At 44.5% G+C, this 27,139-nt stretch overlaps 2 protein-coding genes across 4 annotated transcripts in view; one reads left to right on the forward strand and one right to left on the reverse strand.

Annotated features, from left to right (window-relative positions):
* RNF186 (ring finger protein 186) overlaps positions 1-1,221 on the reverse strand; it is a 41,390-nt gene extending 40,169 nt beyond the window's left edge. Inside the window, exon 1 of the mRNA XM_032864029.1 lies at positions 1,064-1,221. Coding sequence (XP_032719920.1) covers positions 1,064-1,221 — 158 coding nt within the window. The remainder of the gene's footprint in view (positions 1-1,063) is intronic.
* On the forward strand, positions 1,092-26,972 carry OTUD3 (OTU deubiquitinase 3). 3 transcript variants are annotated; one of them, XM_032863615.1, is made up of 8 exons: positions 1,092-1,440; positions 8,677-8,825; positions 13,394-13,506; positions 18,000-18,122; positions 21,247-21,378; positions 21,886-21,982; positions 23,111-23,295; positions 24,286-26,972. In XM_032863615.1, the coding sequence occupies exons 1-8, from the start codon at positions 1,220-1,222 to the stop codon at positions 24,460-24,462; spliced, it is 1,197 nt and encodes a 398-aa protein (XP_032719506.1). In that variant the 5' UTR covers positions 1,092-1,219; the 3' UTR covers positions 24,463-26,972. The 3 variants fall into 3 exon arrangements, with proteins under 3 accessions (XP_032719506.1, XP_032719507.1, XP_032719508.1); XM_032863616.1 differs by having other exon boundaries at positions 23,117-23,295; XM_032863617.1 differs by lacking the exon at positions 18,000-18,122.
* Positions 26,973-27,139: the final 167 nt, after the last annotated feature.

Below are 27,139 nucleotides of genomic sequence, written 5' to 3' on the forward strand. Positions count from 1 at the left end.
AAGGGGCTGAGACGATGGAGGACAGGGTGTTAAGGTAACCAAACTGGGAGGCTATTAGACCAAGGTGGCTGTAATGCCTTGTAACTACAGAAGCAAACCAAAACCTAAGCCAGACTCAATGCACTCAAATCCCAGAAAATGAAACTTAAGAACCAAGCACAGTCAAGTAGGTTTTCCCAAATAAGTCAACGGCTCATGCAACACCATCAAATAATTTCCTGGCTTGGCTTCCTGTCTTCTCTATAAAATCCTCTCCCCTAGCTACTGTTGGAGGACCATCCCCAGCCACCTTTGGTTTGGCACAGCTCCGTTCCCATGATGTATGCCCAAGATAAACCCTCGAAAATGTTGATGTGCCTCGGTCTTCCTTTTAACAACGGGATTATTGCAGGAGACGGGGGTTACTTGTCAGTGGGGTTAGGTTCCAGAGTAGGTGGGTGTGAGTTAGAGCAATCAATGATCCTGGTTTACGGAGAACTGTCTCGGTTTTAAAACCACAAGCCCTGCGTCCCAGGAAACCCAGAATTCGAGGCAAACCTAGGTGTGTCACCCTAGATTGGAATCCAGATTCCCGGAGTTGTCAGAAGTTTTGGACAAGGGCAACCTCTCCCTTTATGAGGATGGTGGAGAGGGAAGGATTAAAGAAACAAAGCGTATGGGCTTTGGAAGGAGGGCAAAGCTCTGCTTCTTTGCTGTGGTATCTTCTGGAAATTCCTTAACCTCTCAGATCCCATTTCCCGTAATATGGGGATAATAAACACGACTGAGCCATGTGAACGGGCCTATCCCAAATGTAGGCTCAGAAGTAGAGTTAAAAGTTTTTAGTTTCCTTTCTTTCCTTACTTTGGTCGCTGATCTGGTCTCCGACTTTTCAATCCTTCTCCTTCTCCTCTTGACCGTCCCCTGCCTCGTTCTCAGCAGCCACCAGCTCCTCACTCGGAGCACCACCCACCGCCGGGGGGAAGAGCCGAGCCAACAAAGCTCGGTGCCCCTCTGCCTCTCTCAGGCGAGCTCTCTATGGTGCCTGCCCACAGAGCCGCGCGGAGGGGGCGGGGCACCTCACGTGTCCCGGGAAGCCCCGCTCTCGCGCAGGCGCGGTGGCCGCGTCGCCGTCGCCGGGCTCCGTCGCCCGCGCCGCTTCGCTTTCTTGGCACCTGAGACGGCCGCCGGGCGGTCCTGCGGCTTTTCGTCTTGCAGCTGCGGGCCGCGCGTCGCGGCCATGTCCCGAAAGCAAGCGGCCAAGGGCCGGCCGGGAAGCGGCAGCCGGAAAGCCGAGGCCGAGCGCAAGCGCGACGAGCGGGCGGCGCGCCGGGCCCTGGCCAAAGAGCGGCGGAATCGGCCGGAGTCCGGCGGCGGCGGCGGCTGCGAGGAGGAGTTCGTCAGCTTCGCCAACCAGCTGCAGGCCCTGGGGCTGAAGCTGCGGGAGGTGCCGGGGGACGGGTGAGGCGGGCCCGGGAGCGCGGGAGGCGGCGCCGGGGGACGCGCGGGGCATGGCGACCGTCGCCCGCTCTCGTCCGCTCATTCATTCAGGAGGCGCCGAGCGCCACCGCTTCCCAGTGCGGGAGGGGGGTGGGGGTGGATCCCTCCCCTCGGGACGCTCGAGTAATCTCAAACTGACCTCATGGTGGCGGAGGCCGCGAGGAAACTGTGAAGTGGTCCCAAGAGACAGCAGTGGAGCAAGTCTCCTTTAGATAGGTGCCCAGGAAGGCCTCTCTGAAAGGTGACATTTAAGCTGAGACCTGCAGGAATGAGTTGGAGCTGGTCCCTCGAAGAGCAGGACAGCACGTAGGGCAGTCAGAACGACGCTGAGACCGGGAGAAAGAGGCGACGCTCCACTTGGTATAACACTCTGTCCTTCTGGAGTTCTTGCTGTTGGGTGCTGCCCTCCTTTTACACTTAGGAAGTTAGGTCTTTGCACTGAACTGAAGGTGACTTCTCTAGTTCTGACTTCTGTGCGCCCGAGTTTCTCCTCTGATGCTTAACTCCAGCTTGCTTGGGGCTTAGACTGGAATCTAGGGCAAGCTTTTTTAGGGAACACGAGCTAAATAAGTGGGATGGGAGGGAGAAAATGGGGAAAGGGAAGGGGATATGGATCCAGAAGCATGGATGACAGCAGGAAAAAGAAGAGAGGGGGGGAGAACAGTTAGCACCCTCATTGCAGGGGTAGGTCAGAGGGAGCCTGGTTGCCAGGGTGTGTCACTCTGGAAGAGACAATATTAATAATAGCCTGGCTGCTGCTGTTCTTCCCTTCATTTAAGGGCTCAGAAAGGGCAGAGGGAGGAATAAGAGGAGGTTCAAGACCATATAGAATTGCCTTACTTACTAAGCATGGAAAAGAGGGAAGAAAGTGGTTTTTGTTTTTTGATTTCACATCACACTGTACCTTATTGATCAAGACAGTGTATGAACTGGCACTAATTGATATTTCCCATCTTTTCCTGCATATGTTCAGTGCTTAGACACTTGGCTTTAGAGTTTGGTTGCGTTTTACTCACCATCATCTAGCATAGTGCCTAGTACATAGAGGGCATGCAGTGCTTTTTTGTTGTACAATGAATGATAAAAATGTCACAGAGGCCAACTACACCCTCAGGAGGGGCTCACAAAGGGACGTTTTCTTAGTGGAGTCACTGCCGTTAAAGACTTGCTTTCTTGTGTCTTGCTTTTAGCCTAATACTTTGATTTCGTCAGATATAGTTTATGAACTATTCTGGGCCTTACTTACCCTGATCAAACTTACAAGCACGAGACACTGCTGTATAAACTAAAATACTTTACAGTTGAATATTTTACACTGGGATTGAGGTGAGGCTCTTCCTTGCAAATGATTGGAGTGCTTGTGTCTGTTATACTGGACATGGTATTCTCAATGTCAGGATGCCGGGGAAACTGAAGTACTCAACAGAAGGTTGCTTCTGAGCAGGAATTGCAGCATAGGGAACTGTAAAATCCTGAGGGAGCTCTCACAATGCGATGGAAAACTTTGGGGGTACTACCTCTTCTCTGCTCTGCCCCCGGAGAACATAATTTAGTTAATTCAGCAAATGTTGGTTGAGCAAGAGCTGGGAATCCATTGATGACTAAGATACTTAAGGAGTTCACAGCCTAGTAAGAGATAAATGAAAAAGGGAGCTCAAACATTTTGACCTACGGACTCCTTTACACTCCTGAAAATTACTGAGAACTCCAGAGAGCTTTTGTTTATGTGGGTTATAGCTATCAATATTTACTGTATTTGAAAGGAAAGCAAAAATTAGAAACACAAGACTACACAAACACCCATTCCATTAACTGTCAGAATGATAACCTATGTATCACGTAAGCTCTGGAAATCTCCACTGTATACTTGTGGGAGAGTAAGAGTGCAAAAGATAAGTAACATCTTAGTTTTGAACTCAGGAATACCCCGGAAGGGTCTCAGAGCTACCTTCCCCTCTCCCAAACTGGGCCCCACTTTGAGAATGGATGATATAAATAATTACAGTTTGGTATATTTTTAACAGTGGCGGATTATAGTACTATTGAGAAGTGGCCAGCACTTCCTGAAGCGATCAGGGAGGCCTTCTCATTCATTCGTCCAATATTCAGTGAGCTTACACCATACCAGCTGCCTCTCAGAGGAGGTCATACTCAGACTGGGTCATTCCCATACCAATGGGAATATGCCAAGAGAACATTCCAGGCTGAGGAGTAATATAATACATGTAAAGGCACAGGAGCGCATTATTTTTTTAGAGAGACAGGAGTTGCTTCGGACGCAGGAGTATCAGGGTAGAAGGGTAGAACACTGGCAGGGAGGCTGCGGAGGCCAGAGGAATGTTCATGTCCCTCCCTTCCGGGGTCACTGTTCTTGAGACAATGTTAGCTAAAATGATAATGATAATTCCTTCTGTGTGTTCCATGAGGCTCACCCCTTTCTGTTCACACAGTCTTCCCACGGGGACCATGAGATGGGCTGTGGTTCAGCCTTCTAGTGTTGTGGTGCTTTTGGATATAACGACAACAGGCTTTATCACTGTGCAGTGAATGGGGTTCCCTGTGTATGTGATGGCTTAGTAGGTATCATCAGATTCTTTATTAATATTTATTGAGTACTCTTGGTGAAATAGAATGAAGTTATGATAACAGAAGTTGACAGCCTCCACTCTTCGGTCTTTCCATTCTGGTGTGATTACCATATTGAGTAGCCTGACCTAGCCTCTCACTGTGGAGGCATATTCACTGTAGGCGGTATGGTACTTAGAGCATCCTGGCACCTCTGGACACCTGCTGTCCTCTAATGTAGCCTTTACGTGAGATGAGTCAATTTAGCCTAGATTAATCTCAGAGCTACTTACGGGGTTTTGTCATGTGTCATGGGCCGCCTTTGTATTGTCCTCTTGTCTGGAGGGAGGGCCAACATAAATTAGATTCAGTTTCAAAACAAAGAAATATTTTAACCTTGGTGTTGTCCTTAAAAACATGATTGGCATAGTGTGAAAAGAATGTCTGATTGGATTAGGCAGTACAATATTAGCATCTCTGAACCGTATCTAGTTGCATCTTACTAAATGTTGGCCTCAACTACATTACTAATTAGTAGTGTTCTACAATGAAAACGTTAAAGAATCACTAATTTTAACCATTTATCTCTCCTAAGCAAGTTATTTTTTAATTTTTGTTTTGCTTTTGGAATCTTAGGATTCTAATGATGGAAGGGCATTGCCACATCACCTTGTCACCGGCATCCCGTGGACAGCTGCTCTGCATCTAGCTCACTGGTTTTCAAGCTTGCTGGCACACTTAGGGAACTTTGGAAAAAATACAGTGTCTGGGCCTCTTCTAGATCAACTATACCAGAATCTCAGGCAGTGGGACCTGGTTAGTCCTTTAAAATGTCCACAGGTGATTCTAATATGCAGCCGTAATTGCAAACCATGGAGCTAGAGTCTAGATTTTAGGCTAGTATTTCTCAAACTTTAGAATGCAACACAACCATTTCGAGGAGCTAGGTTCTTGGGTTTAAACCCAGAATGTTTGAGTCAGTAGGCCTGGGGTGAAGCCTGAGAATTTTCATTTCAAATAAGTTTTCAAGTAGTTAGGGATCATACTTGGAGAATCAGTGATCTAGACCGGTGCTGGTCCAATAGAAATAAAACAGGAGCCAATATGTAATCTAAAATTTTTCCATTAGCTACATTAAAAAAAAAGAAACAGGTGAAACTAATTTTAATATATGTCACTGTATGTCATAATATTGGTATGTTAAAATATTATTGTTTTGACAGAGTCAATATAAACATTTTTAATGAGATATTTTATGTCTTAAAATACTATTCAAAATCCAGTATCTTATCCTTACAACACGCCTCAGTTTCGATTAACTACGTTTCACATGCTCAGTAGTCACACGTAGCTGTTGGCTGCCGTTGTGTAGAGCACATATGTAGACACCGAGGATTGCCAGTAGACGGAAATTTACGGGATCCTTAGTTTAGGACTTGTTTCCATAGAGTTAAAATTTCCTTTCATTTGCCCGAATCTGTGTCTCTGGAGCTCCCGTGTTTTAGTTTTAATGTACAAATAACAGCGCGCCTTTCACCATGACATATAGTTGGAGGTAGATCTTGTGTCCTGCCGAGCCCGCTTTAGGCTAAGCTGTAGTTCATGTTCTTCATCTCCTGTGGTTTAAAGCCACTTCCCATCGGAACATATCTCTCTGAAAATGTGGTAACTAGAAACGCATCTAGTACTCTAGCTGTGGTCTGAGCTCCAAGAGGACAAGCCCTGTCCCTCCCCTGCCCCCACCCTGCCCTTCCTGCACATTTACTGCTATGGTGGCAGCCTCGGAGGCCATTAGTTCTTTCCGTGGCTGTTACAGTATTGTCTCCTGCTGAACTCTCACTGGGCACCCAGAACTCCTTACACTCCACTTACGTAATTGTTTTTTTTGTGAACTCAAGTGCAAGACCTTACATAGAACCTGATAGTGCACTGGTTCTCACTGGAGATGAGTCTGATGCTCCCACAGGGAACGTTTGGTGATGTCTGGAGACAGTTTGGGTTGCCCCAACTGACGGGGAGGCAGTGGAGGTGCCGCTGGCATCCAGGGGGTAGAGGCCCAGGGTGCTTGTCAACATCCTGAGGTGCAGTGCGCAGCCGCCACAACAGAGCCGTCCCCAGAGGGCCGTAGTGTGAAGCCCTGCCCTAGTGTATGGGGCTCAGGTGTGGGCTCAGCAAACGGGATCTCCTAGGGGGCCTTTGGGCACTGGTCGCATTGTGCTCTTGCAGGACTCCCCGAGGCCGCCCGCTATGCTAAGCGTGTGGTGTTTGTTCAGTTTTCCTGTATCACTCTCTTGTAACGCTGTCAGAAAGGAAAGTGATTTGTCTATCTTAATTTTTCATTTTTGTTACGTATTTTTAGTAAGCTCAAGGAGAGTTTGGTAAATAGAGATACATATCTTAAAATACTTTTAGCAGTTACTTCTAATTCCACTGTGTAGGGATAACTACAGGTAACCTTTTGGTGCCTGGGTTTGAATCCTGGGGCCACCATCTACTGGTTGTGGGACCGTGGCTAAGTTACCCGAGGGAGATAGTAATAGTACCTGTCCCAGAGGGTTGTGAGGACTAAATACATCTAGTACACATTAAGTGTTCAGAACAGTCTGTGGCAAATCGTAAGAGCTACGTAAGCGATGGTTTCAGCGTTTGCATACATTTATGTGTGTTTTATGTGTGTGTATATAGTGTGTGGATGGACATGGTCAGGTTCACGCAGTGTACGTACTTTTATCCCTGTTTTTTGGCTTGTATGGAGAACATTTGCCCATGTTACTGAAAGTTCTTAGAAAGCAAGTTACTTTCTGCTGAATACCATGAATTTAATGTAAAATAACTAAATACATAATTTTGTGCTAAATCACACCTCTTTTTTTTTTTTTAAAGATTTTATTTATTTATTAGGGTGCCTGGGTGGCTCCGTGGGTTAAGCCTCTGCCTTTGGCTTGGGTCATGATCTCAGGGTCCTGGGATCAAGCCCCACATCGGGCTCTGCTCAGCAGGGAGCCTGCTTCACTGCCCCCCACCACCCCCCACCTCTCTCTGCCTACCTCTCTGCCTGCTTATGATCTCTGTCTGTCAAATAAATAAAATCTTTTTTAAAAAATTCATTCATTCATTCATTTATTTATTTAATTTAGAGGGAGAGTGAGAGAGCACATGTGTCGACAAGCAGACTCTGTGCTGAGCACTGAGCCCAACGCGGGGCTTGATCCCATGACCCCGAGATCATGACCTCAGCCAACATCAAGAGTATGAGCCATCCAGGCACTCCCCAAAAGTAGAATGACTAGTGGTGGCAGGTACTAAGGGTTTAAAGAAGTTTGAGAGAAAAGCTTAAAGTTGAGAACATCTTATCCATTAGGTTACTTTTTTTTCCCGTGGGTGAAAAAAGATGGCTGTTGTATTTTAGTAAAAGACACCTCCGTGTAGTATACACAAATGCTATATTCCAGTTGGTCCTAGAATCTTACCCCAAATTGATGCATAATTTTTTGGTTTCTAGTTTATAGTTTATAGAACCTGCATTCTTTAAATTTTCTCCTCTGCCTTCATAAATAAATAAAGTATATGTCTTTATATGCTTGAAGAGATTCCTGCCTTCTCCATAACTTTCTGTTGAAAACTCACTTTTCTGAGTTAGAAACAAAAAACCTCTTTCTCCTGCACATTTAGGTCTGAAGTTATGGAAGTAATGATTTATATTTTGCGATGAGTTTACTCTTCACTTGGAAGAGCGGACAGTTTGGTGTGAAACTGGGCAACTGTTGGGCTTCCCAATGGCTTATTGCCTTAGTTTTAAGGATACTAGTTGGTGTTTGTCTTGTTTTGGTTTCTGTGTGTCTGGGTTCTATATTTGTGATACAATTTGAAATTTTAGAAGCCTTTGAGGAGTTTCCAAGTAAAGATAGCTCTTAAAGTTTATTATCAGCATTTTAATTTGAGAAACAAAAAATGGCATTTAAAGTTTCCATCTGGCAGGAGTAACAGTGGCTTTGTGGCTCCCTAGGTGGGAGGAGAGGAGCCAAGGAGGGAGAGTGTCATTGCAGTACAACTTTGTGTTGTCCACGGGCTTTCCTTCTCCTGGTCTTCTCCACTATGTTTATAGGACCCAAACAGAATGTAGAGTTCAATTGCTTGTATTAGGAGCTTGACAAATTGCTGTCTTTTGGGTACTCTTTGTTAGATGAATGATGGTAGCTGGGCAGCTGTAGCGGAGCTCGTTTCAGAAAAGAGGCGATAGATAGGATTTATTACTTGGGAAGGGCCTCTGGGAATCCTAGTCCTTAGGTGTGGAATGGCCTGTAATGTCTGGACCCTGTCTTCAGGTGGTTACTCTATCACCACATGCATGTATTGAAGCAGCTGAGACTGGGGAAGTTCATTGTCTTTCCTGAGTCAGCTAGCTGCTAAGTGGGGAATGAGGTCCAGTCTGTAGCCTCTCAAGAAGGTATATGGTTGAATGCCTGCCCTAGTGCTCTCCCCACAGTATTTGGGAAGAATCCTGGACTGTCAGAATTGAGGCTTTATCTCCAGGGGAATGATTCCCATCAGTGGCCTAGTGCAAAGCGTCGTCGTTTCAGATGAATTAAGTTCATTTTTAAAAGGTCTTGACCAACATTTTTGTTTTGATAGCAATTGCCTGTTCAGAGCACTTGGTGATCAGTTGGAGGGACACTCACGAAATCATCTCAAGCACCGACAAGAGACAGTGGATTACATGATAAAGCAGCGGGAAGATTTTGAACCCTTTGTAGAAGATGACATTCCTTTTGAGAAACATGGTAGGTTCACCGTGGGACACTGGATCCTCCAGGAGTAATGCATTGGGTAATTAAATCCATCAGCATTCCCCACCCTCTGAGTCAGGGGTTTCAGTTCATAAATGATGGCATTCATTTATTCAACAAATACTTGTCTGCTCTGTAATAGGCAGCATGCTGGGCAGTTGGGAATCAATAGGTTAAGGTATCTGTGCCCTTAATAAAAGTGATGCTGTTAATTAACCTGAAAAGCTATTTAAAACTTCTTATTCAGTGGTGGGGGGGTGGTCAAAGAAGCCTATAAAATGTATACAGACTCATCTTCATTTTGAAAGGTACATAAACACACACACACACACACGCTAGGAAACGTGGCTAAGTCCTAACATTTTGTGGTTGGTAATTCTTGGCTCTGCTTATTTTTCAGAAACCACTTACTTTCAACAACTTCGAGATATAATAACACCAATTTATAGGGTTTTTGATAAGGATTAAATTAGATAATATAATTAAAATAAGTTCTTAATAAATGCCAGCCGTCTAGGGGTGGCGGGACTATGACAACTTTAAATGTTCTTCTGCATATTTTTCTGATTTTCAAAATGACCATGTATTGCTTTTTTTAAGATTTTATTTATTTATTTAACAGAGAGATCACAAGTAGGCAGAGAGAGAGAGAGAGGAAAGCAGGCTCCCTGCTGAGCAGAGAGCTGGATGCGGGGCTTGATCCCAGGACCTTGGGATCATGACCCGAGCTGAAGGCAGTGGCTCAACCCACTGAGCCACCCAGGCGCCCACATATTGCTTTTATAATCAGAAAAAGCAGTAGTCATTTTAATTTCTCACCAGAAACCCAAACACAACCACTTTTCTTTGAGGCAAGTCAATGATTTAAATTAGCTCAGATCTAGTAAGAAAGTACATATGAGCTTCCCCCCACCTTTTATTTAAAAGATTTTTACTTATTTATTTTAGGGAGAGGGAGAGAAAAAAAAAGGGGGGGAGGAGCAGAGGGAGAGGGAGAAGCAGAGTCCCTGGGGAGCGCAGAACCTGACACGAGGCTTGATCCCAGGACCCCGAGATCATGACCTGAGCTGAAATCAGGAGTCTGATGCTTAACTGACAGCCACCCAGGAGCCCTAGTACATTTGAGCTTTTAAACTTTAAGGTTCGGGGTACCTGGATGGCTCTATCAGTTAAGCATCTTCCTTCAGCTCAGGTTGTGGTCTCAGGGTCATGAGATAGTGCCCTGCCCCGCATTAGGCTCCCCGCTCAGCGGGGTGTCTGCTTCTCCCTCTGTCTCTCCCCCATTTGTGCTCGCTCTCTCCCTCTCAAATAAATAAATAAAATCTTAAAAAAAAACAAAACTTTAAGGATCTACTAAACAAGGTGTTGATATATTTGTATTTTACTAACATTATCATCACAGGGCGCACATAATACCCTTACAAAGAAAGAGACAGGATCATTCTGTGTTTTAGAGAACTAATTGTGGATGCCATGTCAGGAATGGATGGAGAAAGACTGAGAAGGAGGATGAGTTAGAAGCCTGTCCACATTGGCCAGATGAAACAATAAGAGAGTCTCCACCAGCTACTTGGGGTAATCAGTAGAGTTCAAGCTAGGACAGTTTGGTATCGTAATTGACAGGCCTCATTGGAGGTGGGGAGGAGGGGAGGAGGAGGAGAGGAGGAGGAGACAAAGGTGATTTGGAACGTTCTGGAGAATGGCTGGGTAGTTGTATCCTTATATTCTCCATCGAGAGAGAGGGCAGCAGGAGGAAGACCTTTGGCAGGGAAACTATCCATGACCCCAAAGCCTTTTTCATTCCTACCTAGGAAAGGACTCATTCATTAGGCACCATCAGCAAAGGGGCCCAGCAGCAAACCACCCCTCTCCATGAGTAGTTTTTGTCAGTCACTGAGTTCTGATGGTTCCTCTCTCTGGCTCAATTTCTGTCTGGCAGATACCAGGTTACCAGATGCTCAGCTGTTGACAAGTGTGGGTCTACAGGGCAAGTTTTGCAGTTGAGTGCTGTATAAAATGAATGGTGTCATTCGCCCAAGTAAAATATCATTTTGGATGGAGAGAGTTTTCACTTTGACTGGAGAATCCCTGTGGATATCTGCAGTGAAGTCACGTGGTAGATTTGGGGTGCGGCAGGACAGGGGACTCCAGCCTGCAGCCACCAGCGTGATGTGATGGTCCCTGTCGATGCACAATGGGAGGCTGTGTTGTTGAAATGCCACTGGGTTTGCCTGATGGCTGCTTGGTGCTCTGTAAGAATTTGAGCATCAGAGGTGTGAGAGGTGGCTCTGGCTGCCATAGCGGAATGAAAGGACCCTGAGAAGTCTACACATTCCATTCGCGGGTCACCAGAAGCCTGGACTTACTCCGTGTATCACTCTTCTGGTTAATGTGGTTTTAACGCCTGCCTGCCTTTTTACACTGTGAGATTCTTGGGGACAAGGACGGTGGTTGTTCCGCAAAGTGGCACTGCCTGGCACCTGGTAGGCACTCGGAAGACGTTTGTTAAGTGAATAAATAAACGGCTCACTTAACTCTTTAGGGCCTGGTTACCCTGGTGGATGGCTGTGTTGTTTAAGATTGTTCTTTCCTTTAGACTCTGGCTCTCCAACTGTACAGAGACTGTACAGAGGCCTTCTCCCTCTCTCTTATGCCCCGTCGTTTATGAAGGCTTGTCACTTCCACCTCCATGTCTTTTTCTTTCCCCGCTTCTCCCTCATAAAATCAAGTCTTGGGGGACATTTGCTTAGACTTCTTCAGTACTATTTGGACTGATTCCATTGCCTCTTGACCCCTTGAGTTTGTCTTCCACATTGCGGCCAGAGTAGTGAGCTAAATGCACATACATCTAAGACCTCTTTTCCCATCAAAAACCTGTTGGCCACTCGCCACGGACCTGAGGATAAAGTCTAAACTCTTCAGCTCTTGTTAGTTCTCTATCCTCGTCTCCTGCTGTTTCCCACTCTGTCTTCTGCTCCCCGACCCCCGGCTCTCGGCAGTCCCAAGTTCGCACCATACTGTATAGCGCACAAGCTCATCCTCTCTCTCTCTCACCTCTGCTTGGAACGTCATCCATTCCTCTTCTGTCTGTCTCCTGCTCGCCCTGTAGGAGTCAGTGCAGTTGTCTGCTGAGAAGCTTGTCTGATACGCCTTACCTCCCCCTCCCACTACCAGACTGGGTTGTGGTCCTGACCCGGAGTTAGCCAGACGGCAGGGTTTGGGGGCACAGTCTCTCATAAGACTTTCCTCTCTTCTTTCTTTCTTTCTTTTTTTTTTTTTTAGATTTTTAAAAATGTATTAGAGAGAGAGAGAGAGACAGTGAGAGCAGGAACATAAGCAGGGAGAGTGGGAGGAGCAGGAAGCCCAATGTGGGGCTCAATCCCAGGACCCTGGGATCATGACCTGAGCCAAAGGCAGACGCTTAACGACTGAGCCACCCAAGTACCTGACTTCCCTCTTCTGATACCAACTGCAAATTGGGGGTTTCCCAGAACCAGTCTCAGGTTCAATAATTTTTAGAAGGACTCAGAACTCACTGACGGTGGTTATACTCACAGTTACAATTTTTTGCAAGGAAAGGATATGGGTCAAAATTAGCCAAGGGCTAGAGTCAGGGAAGGTTACACATTCACAGAATACTGTCAGCCAGGGAGCCCCCTGACTTCCGCGTTTGGATTTCTGGGGCCTCATTATGTAGCTATTATTGATTGACTGCCTAGGTGGGTGCTCTCAGTATCCAGCTCCCAGTCCCCCAGGTCTTCCTACCATCATGTGGCCAGAGAGGCCCACCATGAGTCACCTCATTAGTATAAACTCAAGTGGGGCCAAGGGGCCCATCATCCTTTCACGTGGGAAATTTCAAGGGTTTAGAGGTTATTACCTAGGAGTCAGGGACAAAGGCCAGACCTCTCTGGGTGAGGCCAAGTTCCTTACCGTACATCCCTTCCCTGCGACACTTATGCATCAGCCTGTTTTCTTGTTGTTTGTCCCCCACTGGTTGTAGACTCCTTGAGCTCAGATTGTGACCAGCTATGTAATGGAGTGGCCAAGAGCCAGGGCTTGGAATCAGGCTGCCTGGGATGCAGTCTCTGCTCTGCCATGTACTGGCTCTGTGACCTTGGGCTCAGTTACAAACTGCTCTACCTGGAGGATGGTGTGCATGATGCTGTCTCTTTCAGAGAGTTTTGAGGATTAAAAATAATAATCCGGAAGTGAGTAGAGCCATGCTTAACACCTAATCACACTCATTAATGCAAACTGAAGGTTACTCTGGTTGTTGTTCCGTTTCCAGCCTTACAGAGTTAGGCATATAGGAAACAGTCAGTAAGTGATTAATGAGGGAAGAAATGACTCCTTTCTTTATGAATGATTGGTACTCTTCCGAGTAGCAGACGACATACCGTGCAACCAACTGAATTCCTGGTTCTGACAGAGCTTACGGATTTCTCAGATGGATCCTTCTGTTTCATACTATTTGGAACTAAGCAAATACCAAAGCATGCTTGCACTTGGATTTTTCCATTCCAAAGAGTTCATTTTCCTCTCTCTCCTGTTTTGTGCAGTGGCCAGTTTGGCAAAGCCTGGAACCTTTGCTGGCAATGATGCAATCGTAGCCTTTGCAAGAAATCATCAGTTGAATGTGGTGATTCATCAACTTAATGCCCCTTTGTGGCAGGTAGGTCACCTACTGGGGGACTTGTCTTAAGCTCTTACTTATAAATTAGCACTGGGGGTGTCCAGAGATGGTGATACTGAACTGTACAGGGTCACTTGGACTGCCGGCCTAACCACAGACGGGAAGCTGCCAGTGGCTTTGAATTAAACCCCGTGCTATGTACATAGGGAATCTGAAGTATAAGGCACAGACCTTTAGAAGGTTAACAGTATTATTCAGCAGGGTGCTGGGGTTGCAGGAGGGCACTCGTGATGAGTACTGGGTGTCCTATGGAAGTGTTGAGTCACTGAATTGTACATCTGAATCTAATACACTGTTAACTAACTTGACTTTAAATAACAACTTAAAAAATATATATTATTTAGCAGTCAGTTAACTGGGTAATTTGAGGGCCAACAGCCTAATATGGAAATACTTTAGATCACGTTGTAGAAAATAGTAAAGCGGGAATCCAGAGGATTCGGGCCTACAAATTCCGATTGGAGGTATGCCTAACCCACGTGTATGTTTTGTTTTTTTATGTGGAGGGAGACAAAAACCAAATGCACTCAGTAAGTGTTGCTAAAAAGTGTGTTCTGAACAGCAAAATATATTTCATGGCCTAGGATGTCAAGCTCTGTTCTGTGCTCTGCCCAGCCACACAGAATGGTTTTAGTGGTTTTTCTACGGCAAATAAGATTTTAACAACACGTACTCGGTGTGGTCCCCTGGCCCCTGTCATGAAGTACTTGTCCATTCACCTGTTTCCGCCTTTCATTACCTTTGGTATCCTAAAGTAACCTCATCTCCTCCAAACAGTCCATCAAACCAAACGTTCTGGAGTATGGAAAGCCACAGGTCAGGGGGAAAGTGTCTCTAGGCTACCATTCCCTTACCCTTCATCCTTGCATTCAGAGCGCTGCTTTTCCCGTTGTGGCTCCACTCCTCAAAACTGTGCATAGGATTTCTGTTAGTCCTCTCTTCTTCCCTTCACTTCCCCATCTCTAAGTTGTTTTTTTTTTAAATTAGCTAAAACATGTTAATCAGGAAATTTCGAAACCTCAGAAAAGCCCATAAAAGGAAGTAAAAATCACCCAGAGTGTCCTATTATGCAGAGGTTATTACTGCTAACTTGTTAGTGTGTATCCGTGGCATTCATGTGCACTGTTTGCCGAGCCTGGAAAAGAGACACATCACGGTGGTCTCATCCCTGTTTGAAGCCCATTTGCGCACACGGAGATGCGTCTGTGTGCACGTGTATGCACTTCTTACACATCTCTCTGATTATTTTCATAAAGGCAATGATGACCTTTTTTCCCCTCGTTTTTTAAATATACCACCTGCACATACGTATTTCTTTGTAAATTGCTTGTGTCTAGCCTTTCCTCATTAAAAATAAAGTTTATAGAGACACAGTTTACATAGAGCAAAGTTCATCCTTCTCTGACGTATACTTCTGTGTGTTTTGACAAACACAGTCATGTCACTACCACCACCGTCAACATACAGATTATTTCCATGACTCCGAAAAGTCACCTCATGGCCATTTGCAGTCATAGTTCCCTCTCCCCCCATCCCTTGCCTCTTGTAACACTAATGTCATTTATCTCTTACAATTTTGCCTTTTCAGAATGTCCTATTAATGGAAGTATGTAGTCTTCTGCATCTGTCATAATATCCTTTAATGAAATTCTCTTAGAGCGGAATAAATGGGATACTCATGGGTTGGTGCAAGATATAGGGACAGGGCGGGGGGACAGTGACTGTACATATTTTGTTTTGGGGCAGTTTTGTCAGGTGGACCAACACCAGGGAACACGATCATATTTTCCGAGATTCTCTCTTTCTAAGGTTGGTCTTACAACCAAGAATACTGGTTACTGGTTCCATGGTCTCAGTTTTTGGTCATTAAAGTTTTACTGTTTAGCAGAAGTCATCAAGATCATTTGAATTTATAGCATAATGACCCTATTCTTGACGAAAAATAATCTGGGCCAACTTAGTAACCACAGTCTCCCTTTCCATTGAGAACTGTTTTTACAGATTTTACTTATTTATTTGAGAGGGGGAGAGAGTGTGAGTGTGTGTGCGTGGGGAGGGAAGGAGCAGAAGGAGAGGGACAAGCAGACTCCACACTGAGTGCAGAGGTTTGATTCCATGACCCTGAGATCATGCCCTGAGCCTAAGTTAAGATCGGATGCTTAACCGACTGTGCCACCCAGGAACTCCAGTAACGTTTTTTGTTTGTCTTATTTTTATTTTTTAAAAAGATTTTATTTATTTATTTGACAGAGAGATAGAGAGCACAAGTAGGCAGAGCGAGAGGGAGAAGTGGACTCCCCACCAAGCAGGGAGACCAGTGCGGGGTCATGACCTGAGCCAAAGGCAGCTGCTTAACTGACTGAGCCACCCAGGCTCCCCTAACTTTTTTTTTTAAGTTTTTTTTTATTATCTAGGTAGTTGTGGAAGATAATTCTGCATAGTTAGAATTTTTTTTCCAAATATATTTCTGTAGTATTCTTTTTCATGGATTGCTGAACAGTGAAAGTATATGTTTTGGTTTTTTGTTTTGTTTTTGAAAGTATATGTTTTTAAAATAAATATAATTGCTGTATAATGGAACTGTGCACTGGATCTCCTCCCATCTTCCCACTCCCCTTTGAAGCATCTTATAAAAGTTCTTAAAAATTTATTTATTTATTTGACAGAGAGAGATCACAAGTAGGCAGAGAGGCAGGTGGGGGTGGGGATGAGGAAGCAGACTCCCTGCTGACAGAGAGCCCGATGTGGGGCTCGATCCCAGGACCCTGAGATCATAACCTAAGCCAAAGGCAGAGCCTTAACCTACTGAGCCACTCAGGTGCCCTGGATCTTAAGAAAATTTAAGAATTGAAACTGCATTGGTTGCTACTATCTGGGGTAAGAGCTCTTGCATGAACAATGAGTAGACTTGTACTCACAACATTGAGACCCTGAAACCTGCATTTTTTCCCTCGTTACAAATGGAGTATGTGCTTCTGTGAACAGTGTAGACATGTGTAGCATAGAAAGTGAAAGTCTTCTGTAATCTCTCTCCCCCTGAACATCACAGTTAACAATTTGGTGACTATTCCAGTTATTTTCTCCTATTCATACTGTGTGTATATTACTATTATTTAAATATGTACGTATTTTAGGGACAATGTCATTCAAAGATTCTAATCAACTAGTTTCCTTTTCCATTACTCTTCCTGGAGATTTAATTTATAATTGCTTTAACTCCTCCCAAGAGAGATAATTGGTACTCGCTCTATTATATGTCAAAATCAGACTCTCTGTATTTTGAGACCTAAGTATTCCACCTGGAGGAAATTTCCATGGTTCTGATCTCTAGACTTGTGTGGTTCCGGCTTTTGTTGTGTTTTAGACCATAGATACTGTTTGAATTAATGGCAGAATCTTACTACCTATGACTTTCAGTAAAAACAAGAAGAGGTGCTGATGTTTTGGTGTTTAACAAAGAAATAGTTACTGGGCTTTTAAAGGGACAGATTCAGAATTACTTCAGAGTTTCTGTGGAGGTGGTGGTTTCTTGGGGGCGTACCCAGCCTGACCCTCAGGGCTTCTGTACAGCACAACTTCAGGGAACACCATTCTTGTTGGGCTGCGCTCCATGGGCACCATTTGCATGGCGTGCCTTGAAACAGTGCCTCATTGGGCCACGCAGTAGTACTGCTTGACTGTATCACGTTTTGTTTTGATTTGGTTTAAGTGAGATTTTTGAATTTGTTCTTGTTAATTTTTGAATTTGTTCTTGTTAATTTCTTAGTATGCAGTTGATGGAAAATGCTATTTTTGTTTTAACAATGGGTGGATTTACTCTGAGTGTCAGGTCCCTCATTTTTGTAGTCCCCTTTCAAGGTCTTGGGAGGGGTTATAACAATTTAATATTTGTAATTTTGTATTCTTTTTCTCAGAGAGGGCCCCAGGTTGTTCGAGCTTCAAACTGAACAAATCTGTCTCAGCCCCTGGGCCTTCCACCCTGGAAAGGGCCTGTGCATGGAGGGGCTGAGGGGTGCGGAAGCCTCTGAAACATAAGCTGCTCTAATTTCCTCGTAAATCTGCTCTGGCTTTGGACTATATTTTTTCATGTGGATGGATTTCCATATAGTTACACATTAAGCAGTTTGAAGCCTATGTAACATGGGTGGGAGAAAGAGAATTCAGAAGTTACTTAAGCATTTTTTTTTTTTTAAAGAGAAAGTCTTTCCTTTATTTTTTTCCCCACAAATTAAATCAGAGGCTGAAAACACAGGGCCCAGAGTCCAGGTGTGCACCAAATCTCTCATCGCAGCAGATGCTTGTCCTGTATCTGTTCTTCCAGCCCCGCCCTCTGGCATATCCCAGCCTATCCTGAATTCATGTGTGCATGGAGCCTGCTGACTGGGCTTCCTGGACAACCCAGGGGGCCTTTCCCTCCCAGACTTGACACCATCCAGATCCTTGCTGGCATCTGTCTCCCCTTTTGCCTGCAGATTCGTGGCACAGAGAAGAGCAGCGTGAGGGAGTTACACATCGCATATCGGTGCGGAGAGCACTATGACAGTGTTCGGAGGCTGAATGACAACTCGGAAGCCCCGGCACACCTCCAGACAGATGTGAGTGAGGCCCCTGTTTTCTTCTGTGTTCTCAGCCCTGGTGGAACCGGGTCAAGAACTGTGTGCCCTGGGAGCTAAAAACCAGTGATTTTTTTTTTTTTTTTTAAGATTTTGTTTATTTATTTGAGAGAGAGAGAGCGAGAGCATGAGTGGTGGGGAGGGGCCAGGGAGAGGGAGAGAGAGAATCTAAAGCAGATTCTGCGCTGAGTGTGGAGCCCGACCTAGAGCTCAGTCCCGTGACCTGGAGATCCTAACCTGAGCTGAAACCAAGAGTCTAACATTTCAACCGACTGAGCCATCTAGGTGCCCCCAAAACCAGTGATGTTTTATGTTTTTCTGTTTAATTGACTTTTTGGGTGATCCTCAGGAGCATTTCCTACTTATGGATCTTGCTAATTTTTTGTGGAGTTTATTCTTAAGTATTTTGTGTTTTTGTTTCTATTATAAGGAAATGATCTTCTTCTTTTTCTGTTTCCTAGCTAGTTATCATTTGTATATATGAGAGTAGTTAACAAAATGTTAATTATGTGTGCACCCAGCTATCATGCAGAATTCTGTCTTTTTTAAAAATTCGGGTAAAATTCACGTAACATAAAATTAACCATTTTATTTTTTAATTTTTTTTAAAGACTTTATTTATTTGACAGATCACAAGTAGGCGGAGAGGCAGGCAGAGAGAGGGGTAAGCAGGCTCCCTGCTGAGCAGAGAACCTGATGCGGGGCTCGATCCCAGGACCCTGAGACCATGACCTGAGCTGAAGGCAGAGGCTTAACCCAGTGAGCCACTCAGGTGCCCCCCAAAATTAACCATTTTAGAGATTTTTTTTTTTTAAAGTATGCACCATGCCCAGCATGCAGCTCAGTGCTGGGCTCAAACTCAGGATCCTGAGATCAAGACCTGAGCTGAGATCAAGTGTTGGACACTTAACTGACAAGACCACCCAGGTGCCCCCAAATTAACCATTTTGCAATGTACAGTTTAGTGCCACTGATATACCGACAAAGCTGTGCATCTCCTTCCTCCATCCAGCTCCAAAACATTTTCCTCACCCAAGAAGGAGACCGCGTGCCCATGAAGCAGGTCACTCCCCATTCCTTTCCTCCCTCAGCCACCACCAATCTGCTTTATGTCTCTATGGATTTATCAGTTCTGGACGTTTTATATAAATGGGATCATACAATATGTGGGCTTTTGTGACTGACGTATGTCACAGCAGCACGTTTTCAAGATTCGTTCATTTTGTGGCAGGTGTCCATACTTCCTAAGACTGAATAATACCGCACTGTGTGGATAGAGCCCATTCATTTAGCCCTTCATCTGTCGATAGGCATCTGCGTTATTTCCACTTCAGTATATGTGCTGCCGAAGCGAGCACTTATTTCCACTTTAGGCTCTTGTGAATAGTGCTGCAATGAATATTTGCGTATAGCATTTCAGTCCCTGTCTTCAGTCTTTTAGATACATATCCAGGAGTAGAATTGCTAGGTCATATGTTTAACTTCTTGAGGAACTGCCGCACTGTTTCCACACTGGCTGCGTGTCTGACGTACTGTCAGCAGTGTGTTCCGGGTTCCACTTTCTCCACACTCTTAACCAACACCTGCTATTTTTCCTTCTTTCTCTTTTAAATTATGGCCATCCTACCAGGTAGGAAATGCTGTCTCCTGGTTTTGATCTGCATTTCTGTAATGGTTAATGCTGTAGAGCGTCTTTTCATGTGTTCGCTGGCCATTGTGTGTCTTTGGAGAAATGTCTGCTCACGTCCTTTGCCCATGTTTTAACTGTGGTATTTGTGCTTTTGTTGTTGAATTATAAGAGTTCTTTATATATTTTGGATACTAGCTTCTTGTAAGTATATGATTTGCCAGAATTCTTTTTGTTTGTGGTAGTTTTTTGGTTGATTCTCTTGGGGTTTCTTTTTTTTTTTTTAAGTATAGAATTATATCATCTGCAAATAGTGGTAATCTTTCTTCTTTTCAATTTCATACTTCTGGTTTTTGTTTTTTTTTTTTTTGTGGGGAGAGGGCTAATTGCTTTTTGCTATTGCCAAAACACTGTTAAATAATCATGAGAGTGAAATGTCTATTGAGCTCCTTACTTTAACAGAACTGAAGCATTAGTGTACGGATTTACCATGGTTATTTAACTACCCATACACTGAAACCCTCAGGTTTCCAGTCACTCACCACCATTAGTAGTGCTGTGGTGAGCACTTTCACAGAAACCCTTTCTAAAGTTGACGTTATTTGACATTATGTCCTTTGGATATATTTTAAAGTCTGGCCAAGTTGTTTGGGTGTAATTTTACAATAGATCGCTTCGTGCTGGAAGGAATGGACTGCACACTGCTGGATTCCGCTTATGCTTTTACAGGCAAACAAGTAGGAATTTGTCCTTGCCTATTTCCCATCTCCCTGTGTTAGCAGAAGTGAAGAGAGAAGGTGATTGAGCAACCACAGAGCGACGATTTTTAGCTATTGTGCAATAAGCTTAGGTTGGAAAGGCCTCGCGGATACCAAACGAACTGCTCTTTCTGTTTTTAGGATTTGCATTGCCAGGTTCCCTTGCACGTGGTGGTATGCCTGTGGTTAGGTGAGGTCAGATGAGGTGAGAGGAGTCACGCCCACCTGTGACTGTCCAGGTGGGACAGGAACTTCAGCACACCAGGACTTGATGATGATCAGAGAGGGCCTTGGGACCCAGGTGAGGGATGTATGAATGTTTCTTCGGACAACTTGTCCTGCTGCAGAAGCTTATCAGTTGAGCTTCTGTGACTAAACGCCTAGCTCTGGCGATCAGCTGAGACAACGTGTGCTGTTCAAGTCAGCGGTCGTTGCCAGATTGTTGGTGTCTAGAAACGATGTGGGAGCTCTAATGCCATTCTTCCTGAGCAGTTTATCCTCTATCTTGGGCCTTTCTTTTTAACACTTGTTTTATGGGCTGGAGTATCCGTGTCTGGATGAAATTTAGCTTAGTCATTGCTATTCCCTGAAGATTGCTCCTGGAATCTTCTCCCCATCAATAAATACTAGAATGATTTTGAGATTAAAATGTCTTCCTATGTGGAAGATTCTGAACCTAATTTGCATGTTCCATGATTATTACTCTTTATATTTCCTTTAGTTTCAGATGCTTCATCAAGATGAGTCAAATAAAAGGGAAAAGGTCAAGACGAAGGGTGTTGACTTTGAGGATGACCTGAGAGGTGAAGTAGAAGATGCTGTCCAGAAGGTCTGCAATGCGACTGGATGTTCAGTGAGTATTTCTGTCCTGTAGTAATAATGGTGCATGAACAAGCATTGCTGGGCCGAGTTTTCCTGCCAGTTTCGTAGCCCCAGTGTAGGATGCCCACACCTGATGGGCCGAGCAAGGTTCATGATGTTTGTGGCTCATGATGTTTGTGGCTCATCAGATCAAGTGAGATGACCTAAGGAGAGCTGCTTATTCACTTGTCTCTTGTTTGCTAGATTTTACCCAGTGTTGCTCAAAATCCTAAGGAGGTGTGTGGGTTTTTTGTTTTTCTTTTTCTGACTGGCGTTTACACTAGTAAAAGTGCAGTTTTATATAAAGGAACTCATTTATATTAAATAGTTATTTCAAGTGACCAGCCTTATTGAAAATTAAGGCATCTCCTAAATGGAAAAGGTCTTGAAGCCAAGCCCTGATTCTCACCGTTAGCTCTTCTCACGTATCAGGTTGTTGACGTGGAGGTAGGTAGAAGAGTCTACCCAGTCTTGACGTGTTCCTTTGTTTCTTGGATAGGATTTTAATTTGATAGTCCAGAACCTGGAAGCCGAAAATTATAACATTGAATCTGCAATAATTGCCATGCTTCAGATGAACCAGGGGAAAAGAAATAGTGAGTCCATGATTGATATTTATATGCTTTCAAAATGGTTGTGTTGGTGACTTTTCAAATGTTTAATTTTTATCAAGGCACAGGTAGTGATTATACTGCCATTTATCACTTTCTGCATGTGGGCATGTTTTACAAGGCCCTGGCCCTGCCTTAGGGAGGAGATAATCTGGAGTTGGGGAGAGAGGGGCAGAGGGGAGACAGGGAAACCAGCATAATAATTCGTACTAGTGGGGGTACAGAGAACCAGGGGGTGCATGGAAAGGCCACTTAAGCTGGTCTTAGAGGGATGGAGAGTTCAGGGAGGACTTTATTCTTTTTGAAAGAGGAATCCCTTATAATAAAAAAATGATAACTGAAATAGACTAGAGAGAGAAATAACTGAGTTTTCTAATGGAAATATATAGATAACTAGTATCCATCAGCTGGTGAGAAATTAGAATTTTGTTTTACTTGAACTGGGTTTAATTCTGTGACTCAGAAAATGGAAAACAACAACAACAAAAAAGACACAGTCTTAGTGTCCTCACAAGTTATTCAGAATGATTTTGGTACATATTGCCGGATAGGTGCCAGGTTCTGCTCCCAGCATGACAGTTTTCTATGTGTTTGGGTATTTTCTTCTTTATGTATTTGCTGTGCTTTCTCAGAAGGCTGCGAGTAACTTGGTCTTTGTGACGTTAAAACAGCACCATCCAGTATAGTGTGTAGTTGACATGTATGGCAGAGTGAGAGTAAGGAACTGAAGTTTCAATTTCATTGAACTTTAATCATTTTTAATTTAAATGGCTACCTATGGCTGATGGCTGCTGTATTAGGCAGTACGGGTTTGGAGTCTGTTTCCTTTCTGGGTTTTGGGTGCAAATGAAAGATTTCCTCCTAAAAATACGTGTTAAAAAGTGGTTTAATAAGACACTCTGCAGATGGGAAGCTGATGATTAGGCTGGTCAGCAGGTTCTTTTTAAATTTATCTTCCAAATAGTACCAGTCATTCCCCGCTGTGTTCCCCACTGTATTGACTTGATGTTAGAATTTTGCTTCAAGGAAACTTGCTCTCTTTGGAGTTATGCATTGTTAGGTTGTGTAACTGTCTTAGGTTCTCAATTTTAATAAAATACCTTTCTTTGGAAGATGCAGAGGAGAACCTTGAGTCCAGTGGCCAAAGTCTGAAGCCGTGTGGCCCTTTATGGGAGGAGGGCGGCAGTGGCACCAGGCTCTTTGGAAATCAGAGCTTAAATGAAGGCAGAACTGACAACAATAAAGAGCGGGCCAGCCCTAGTGAAGAAAACAAAGCAAATAAAAACCAGCTCCCAAAGGTATGAAAGATGGGCTCGCAAAGGCCAGTGGTGGGCCACGGTGATTCAGTGGCAGTGGTGGGAACTGGGAGCTCATGTTAGTGCATCATTGTTTTCTGGTGGTTTGAAAGTAGTTATTGCAGAAAAAATGGGAAGTGGATAAGGGGGCATCGAGAAGCAGAATGAGAACCTTGCTTGTCCAGTTTGCTGCGTGCAGTGACGAATAGAGGTGGGCCTGGCCGTGCTGCTCTGTGTACACACATACAGCCTCCCTCCCCGCCCAGTGCTCCTCTGCGTCCAGGTGCTTTCCGGTTAACCCGTATGATACAATAAGTGCCGTCATCTTCACTGAAGAACTTTGTGTGTAAATCTTTGTATTTTGCATTAGTTTTTTGTGTAGCCAGAGTCCCAGAAGAGGAATGGATAGGTTAAAGGGTATGGACATTTGAATCTTTTTAAGGCTTTTTGATAAATTGTCAGATGTTTCCCGGAAGGGTTGTCTCTCCCCCCGCCCCTGACTCCTGCAAGTAGTATATGGTACCATTGCTTTTACGGAATTGGAAATTCCTTTTAAAGATTTTTCACCAAGCAGTTCTGAGCCCCAAATGCAGCATAATGTCAAAAGCCACAGGCAGTGGTAAAAATGCAGTAAGCTGCTGCGGGTTTTATTAGGGTTACTGGGGCGTTAAATTATGTAGAGACAGGGGGCCTCTGGCATGTTTGAGCATTATGTCGTGCAGGACTGGGGTTCATGTTTCTTAGGTCATTGTGTATTGGATTTTGAGAAGAATGGAATTTATTTCTTTTGCTAGCTCAGCAAGGAGATAGAAATTTAAATGTAAATTGGAGCTGTGATGGGAAAGACATCACTTCTGGTCTGTTAGGTGGGTTTTCTCTGTTCTTGCTGAGAAGCAGCCCATGACCCTTGGATCTGTCCGTGCCCCATGTGTCCCCTCGGCAGGTGCCACCTGAGTCTGCCGCGTGGGCAGCTCACGCGGCCTTCTCTTTCAGGTCACCAGCAGACAGAGGCGGGAGCAGCAGCGACTGGAGAAGAAGAAGCGACAGGAGGAGAGGCACCGTCACAAGGCCCTGGAGAGCAGGAGCGGCCACAGGGACAGCAGCCGAAGTGAAGCGGATGCGAACACGCAGGTCACCTTGGTGAAGACCTTTGCCGCTCTCAACATCTGACTCTCTGGCCTTCTGGGAGCTGCGAGGAGCGGATGGAAAAGGAGCGCCGCATAGCAGGCTCTCCAGGGAGGCCGACCTCTCACAAAGTGACGTGCAAGCCCCCAGAGTCACACACAAGCTCGTACACTGAGTTAGTCTCCTTTCAGGCTGCCTCTGTTTTGCTCAGACTTTTGTTAGTGGTGTGTTCTGTCTGATGAACGTTCAGTGAAGCCATTCATGTTCTGCAATTAAAACATCGAGTCCTAGGGTTGGACAGTTAGTTCAGGCAAAAACCTTTTAGGTGTGGTTTTATTTGCCTTGAAAAATCAGAGTTCAGTGACTCTGGGACTTTCCCTGAGCACTTGGGGTGAGTTTTGCCGTAATTGTTCACGAAGTAGTTTAGATTAGTTGCTAGAAATTCCGAACGACAAGTTTCCTTTGTTTTCCTTTCATTTTCAAGCAGATATTCACATACGGGATAGTTTGTAAATGGTCTTCAACTCAGGAACATGTTTAGATTTAATTTTCTACTAGTCCAAGTTAATCAGAAATTAATTCAGGAAGTATTTTTCCCAAAGTAATAGGATATGAGGGTTGCGGCCTGTAGTCAGGGTGGAAATTCAACAGCTACGTTTCTCTCCTTCCTGACTCTCAGGCTGTTTTCAGGTGGGATGCAGGTGCTCAGTTTGCTTGTGCGCACGCCTTCTCAGAAACACGCCCGATGCTGATTAGGCCCGGACTTTGCTGGAAAAGTGGTAGTGGTGTTGAGGTTTTGGTACTTGTTTCTTGACACAGAGAAGGTGGCATGTTACTGCTTATGAGGTAATCCTGAGCTTCTGGTCGTATGGAGAGCAGAACCCAGGGTTATAAAGGGAGAAATGAAGAGAGTCCAGTCTTTGTCTGCAGAGACGCTAAGGAGTTACTTGATTTTGTGCGGGCAGAGGTCTGGAAGAATAACTAAAGCTTTTCAGGTTCACCTTTTAAATAATTAACTGTTTTCTTCTTCATTGTTCTAGACTTAGATACCTTTAGAGAAGTAATTTTGACCTAATGCTCAGTTTTCTTAATGTTGTGAAAATGGAATCGCATAAAATGCTGCATTTCTTTCTTTCTGTTCCAGCCCTATCTGGGATTTTGATGTCGGAAAAATTCTTCCGCATTCTAGCACTTGTCAGGGACTCAGGTTAGCCCAACAGGGCAGAGGCCATGGAATGACTCCACAGTTCTGACATGGATTTGAGAGGTGGAGAGGGGTCATTCCTAAGACAGTAGGTGGGTGTGAACTTTTAACCTAGAACGTATGGACTGGACAGTCGCGGACAGTCTTGGCCTTTTGGGGACCCCATATTTGGGCAGATAAATTCTGCTGAATGAAGGTAAATTAGTTACTTCTCCACCTCAGATTTCAAAATTATAACTGTTCCAAGGACACGGGAAAACAATAAAAACCTTTTGACTGAATGGATGTACCATTATCTGCGCTGGGCCTGGATTCACTGAATTGCTTTTATCAGCAGATGATTTGCTTTCTTCAGTTTTAATGATGTGTTTTAATTTTTTGTTTGTTGACTTTGGTGACCTTTTGTAGTTGGAGCACCTGTAGTTTCTTGAAACTGCTCTTAGGCCATTGCAGTTTGGGCTTCTTCCTGGTACAGGGCTTTGTAATAGTCGGCAGATTTGGAAAGTGCCGAGCATGATTTCTTTGCACATTGTGGAGTCCTGAGTCTGAGGCTCTTGTGCTCAGTCCCCGCGGGTGCAGGGGCTCTGATGCCTTACTGTTTCCAAGGGAGTGAGACCCAGTGCTCACAGATCGATCGTGCTCTTGGCTTTTGACTCTGGACACTTTCCTGACTGTGGTTGGTCTTTCCTGAGCGAACACTCTTTCTTGTCCGTCCGGTAGGCCTAGAGGGCAAGAGACCTGATTCTCTCAGGAAGGTCAAGATCGTGGTTTTAGAAACTCAGCAGGATTAGGAATCTGAAATAACCATAAGGGATACCCCTTGTCAGGAGCAATAGAATTGCTTTATTTTTACCTGGTTAGTGAAGGTGGCCTTGGGCCCTGTTGGGTTTTAGAAGTTTAACTAGAAGCTGCTAAAAAGTTATTAAAGAATATTGGGCACACTTGTTAACAAATTACCAAATTCTGATAATAGACTTCAGCATTTCTGGGGTAAAATAACAGTGGTTTTAAAAACTAATCTGGCTTCGGGAATTTTCTCTTACTACCATTTCATAGTTTTCCAGTTAAAATTGGTCTGCGTTTAAAACGTTAGTTATTAGGAATGGGGTACACGTATTCGACTTTAGTGATCTCTCTCGCTAAGCGTGTGAGTTTAGACTTTACTGCCTCAGTGTCACTGAAGGATGAGGTAGATGGGATCCGTATACTTAGTTGCCTTGTAGGCATTTGAAAATTACTTTATTGGCAGCCAGCGTGGAGGCCCAGTGTGTTTGGCTCTGGGCTGACTGTTCTTGGAACTCTCATCCCCAGCCCAGTGACTCACGTGCACCCCACGTTAGGAGGCGCATGTTGCTTACTTAGCCTCTGGGCTGCATCTTGGCTGTTAGAAGTTAACGTTACCTGGGGTTGTCTCGGTAGCCTTTAGTGAGGTCAGGAGAAGGGGATGGGGCAGTGGTCTGTAGCTGCTTATTCGTCTTAGAAATTGTATATAAAGGTTTTATGGATTTTAAAATAAGA

The sequence above is a fragment of the Lontra canadensis genome, unplaced genomic scaffold (genome assembly GCF_010015895.1).
Source record: "Lontra canadensis isolate GAN:19392208 unplaced genomic scaffold, GSC_riverotter_1.0 scaffold25, whole genome shotgun sequence".
Lineage (NCBI taxonomy): Eukaryota > Metazoa > Chordata > Mammalia > Carnivora > Mustelidae > Lontra > Lontra canadensis.

Bases quoted from the DNA above. Each gene is read 5' to 3' on its own strand.
- OTUD3 (XM_032863615.1), top strand. From the start codon at position 1,220: ATGTCCCGAAAGCAAGCGGCCAAGGGCCGGCCGGGAAGCGGCAGCCGG. The intron at 1,441-8,676 runs GTGAGGCGGGCC...TTGTTTTGATAG, and splicing joins CGGGAGGTGCCGGGGGACGG to CAATTGCCTGTTCAGAGCAC. The intron at 18,123-21,246 runs GTGAGTGAGGCC...TATTTCCTTTAG, and splicing joins CGGCACACCTCCAGACAGAT to TTTCAGATGCTTCATCAAGA.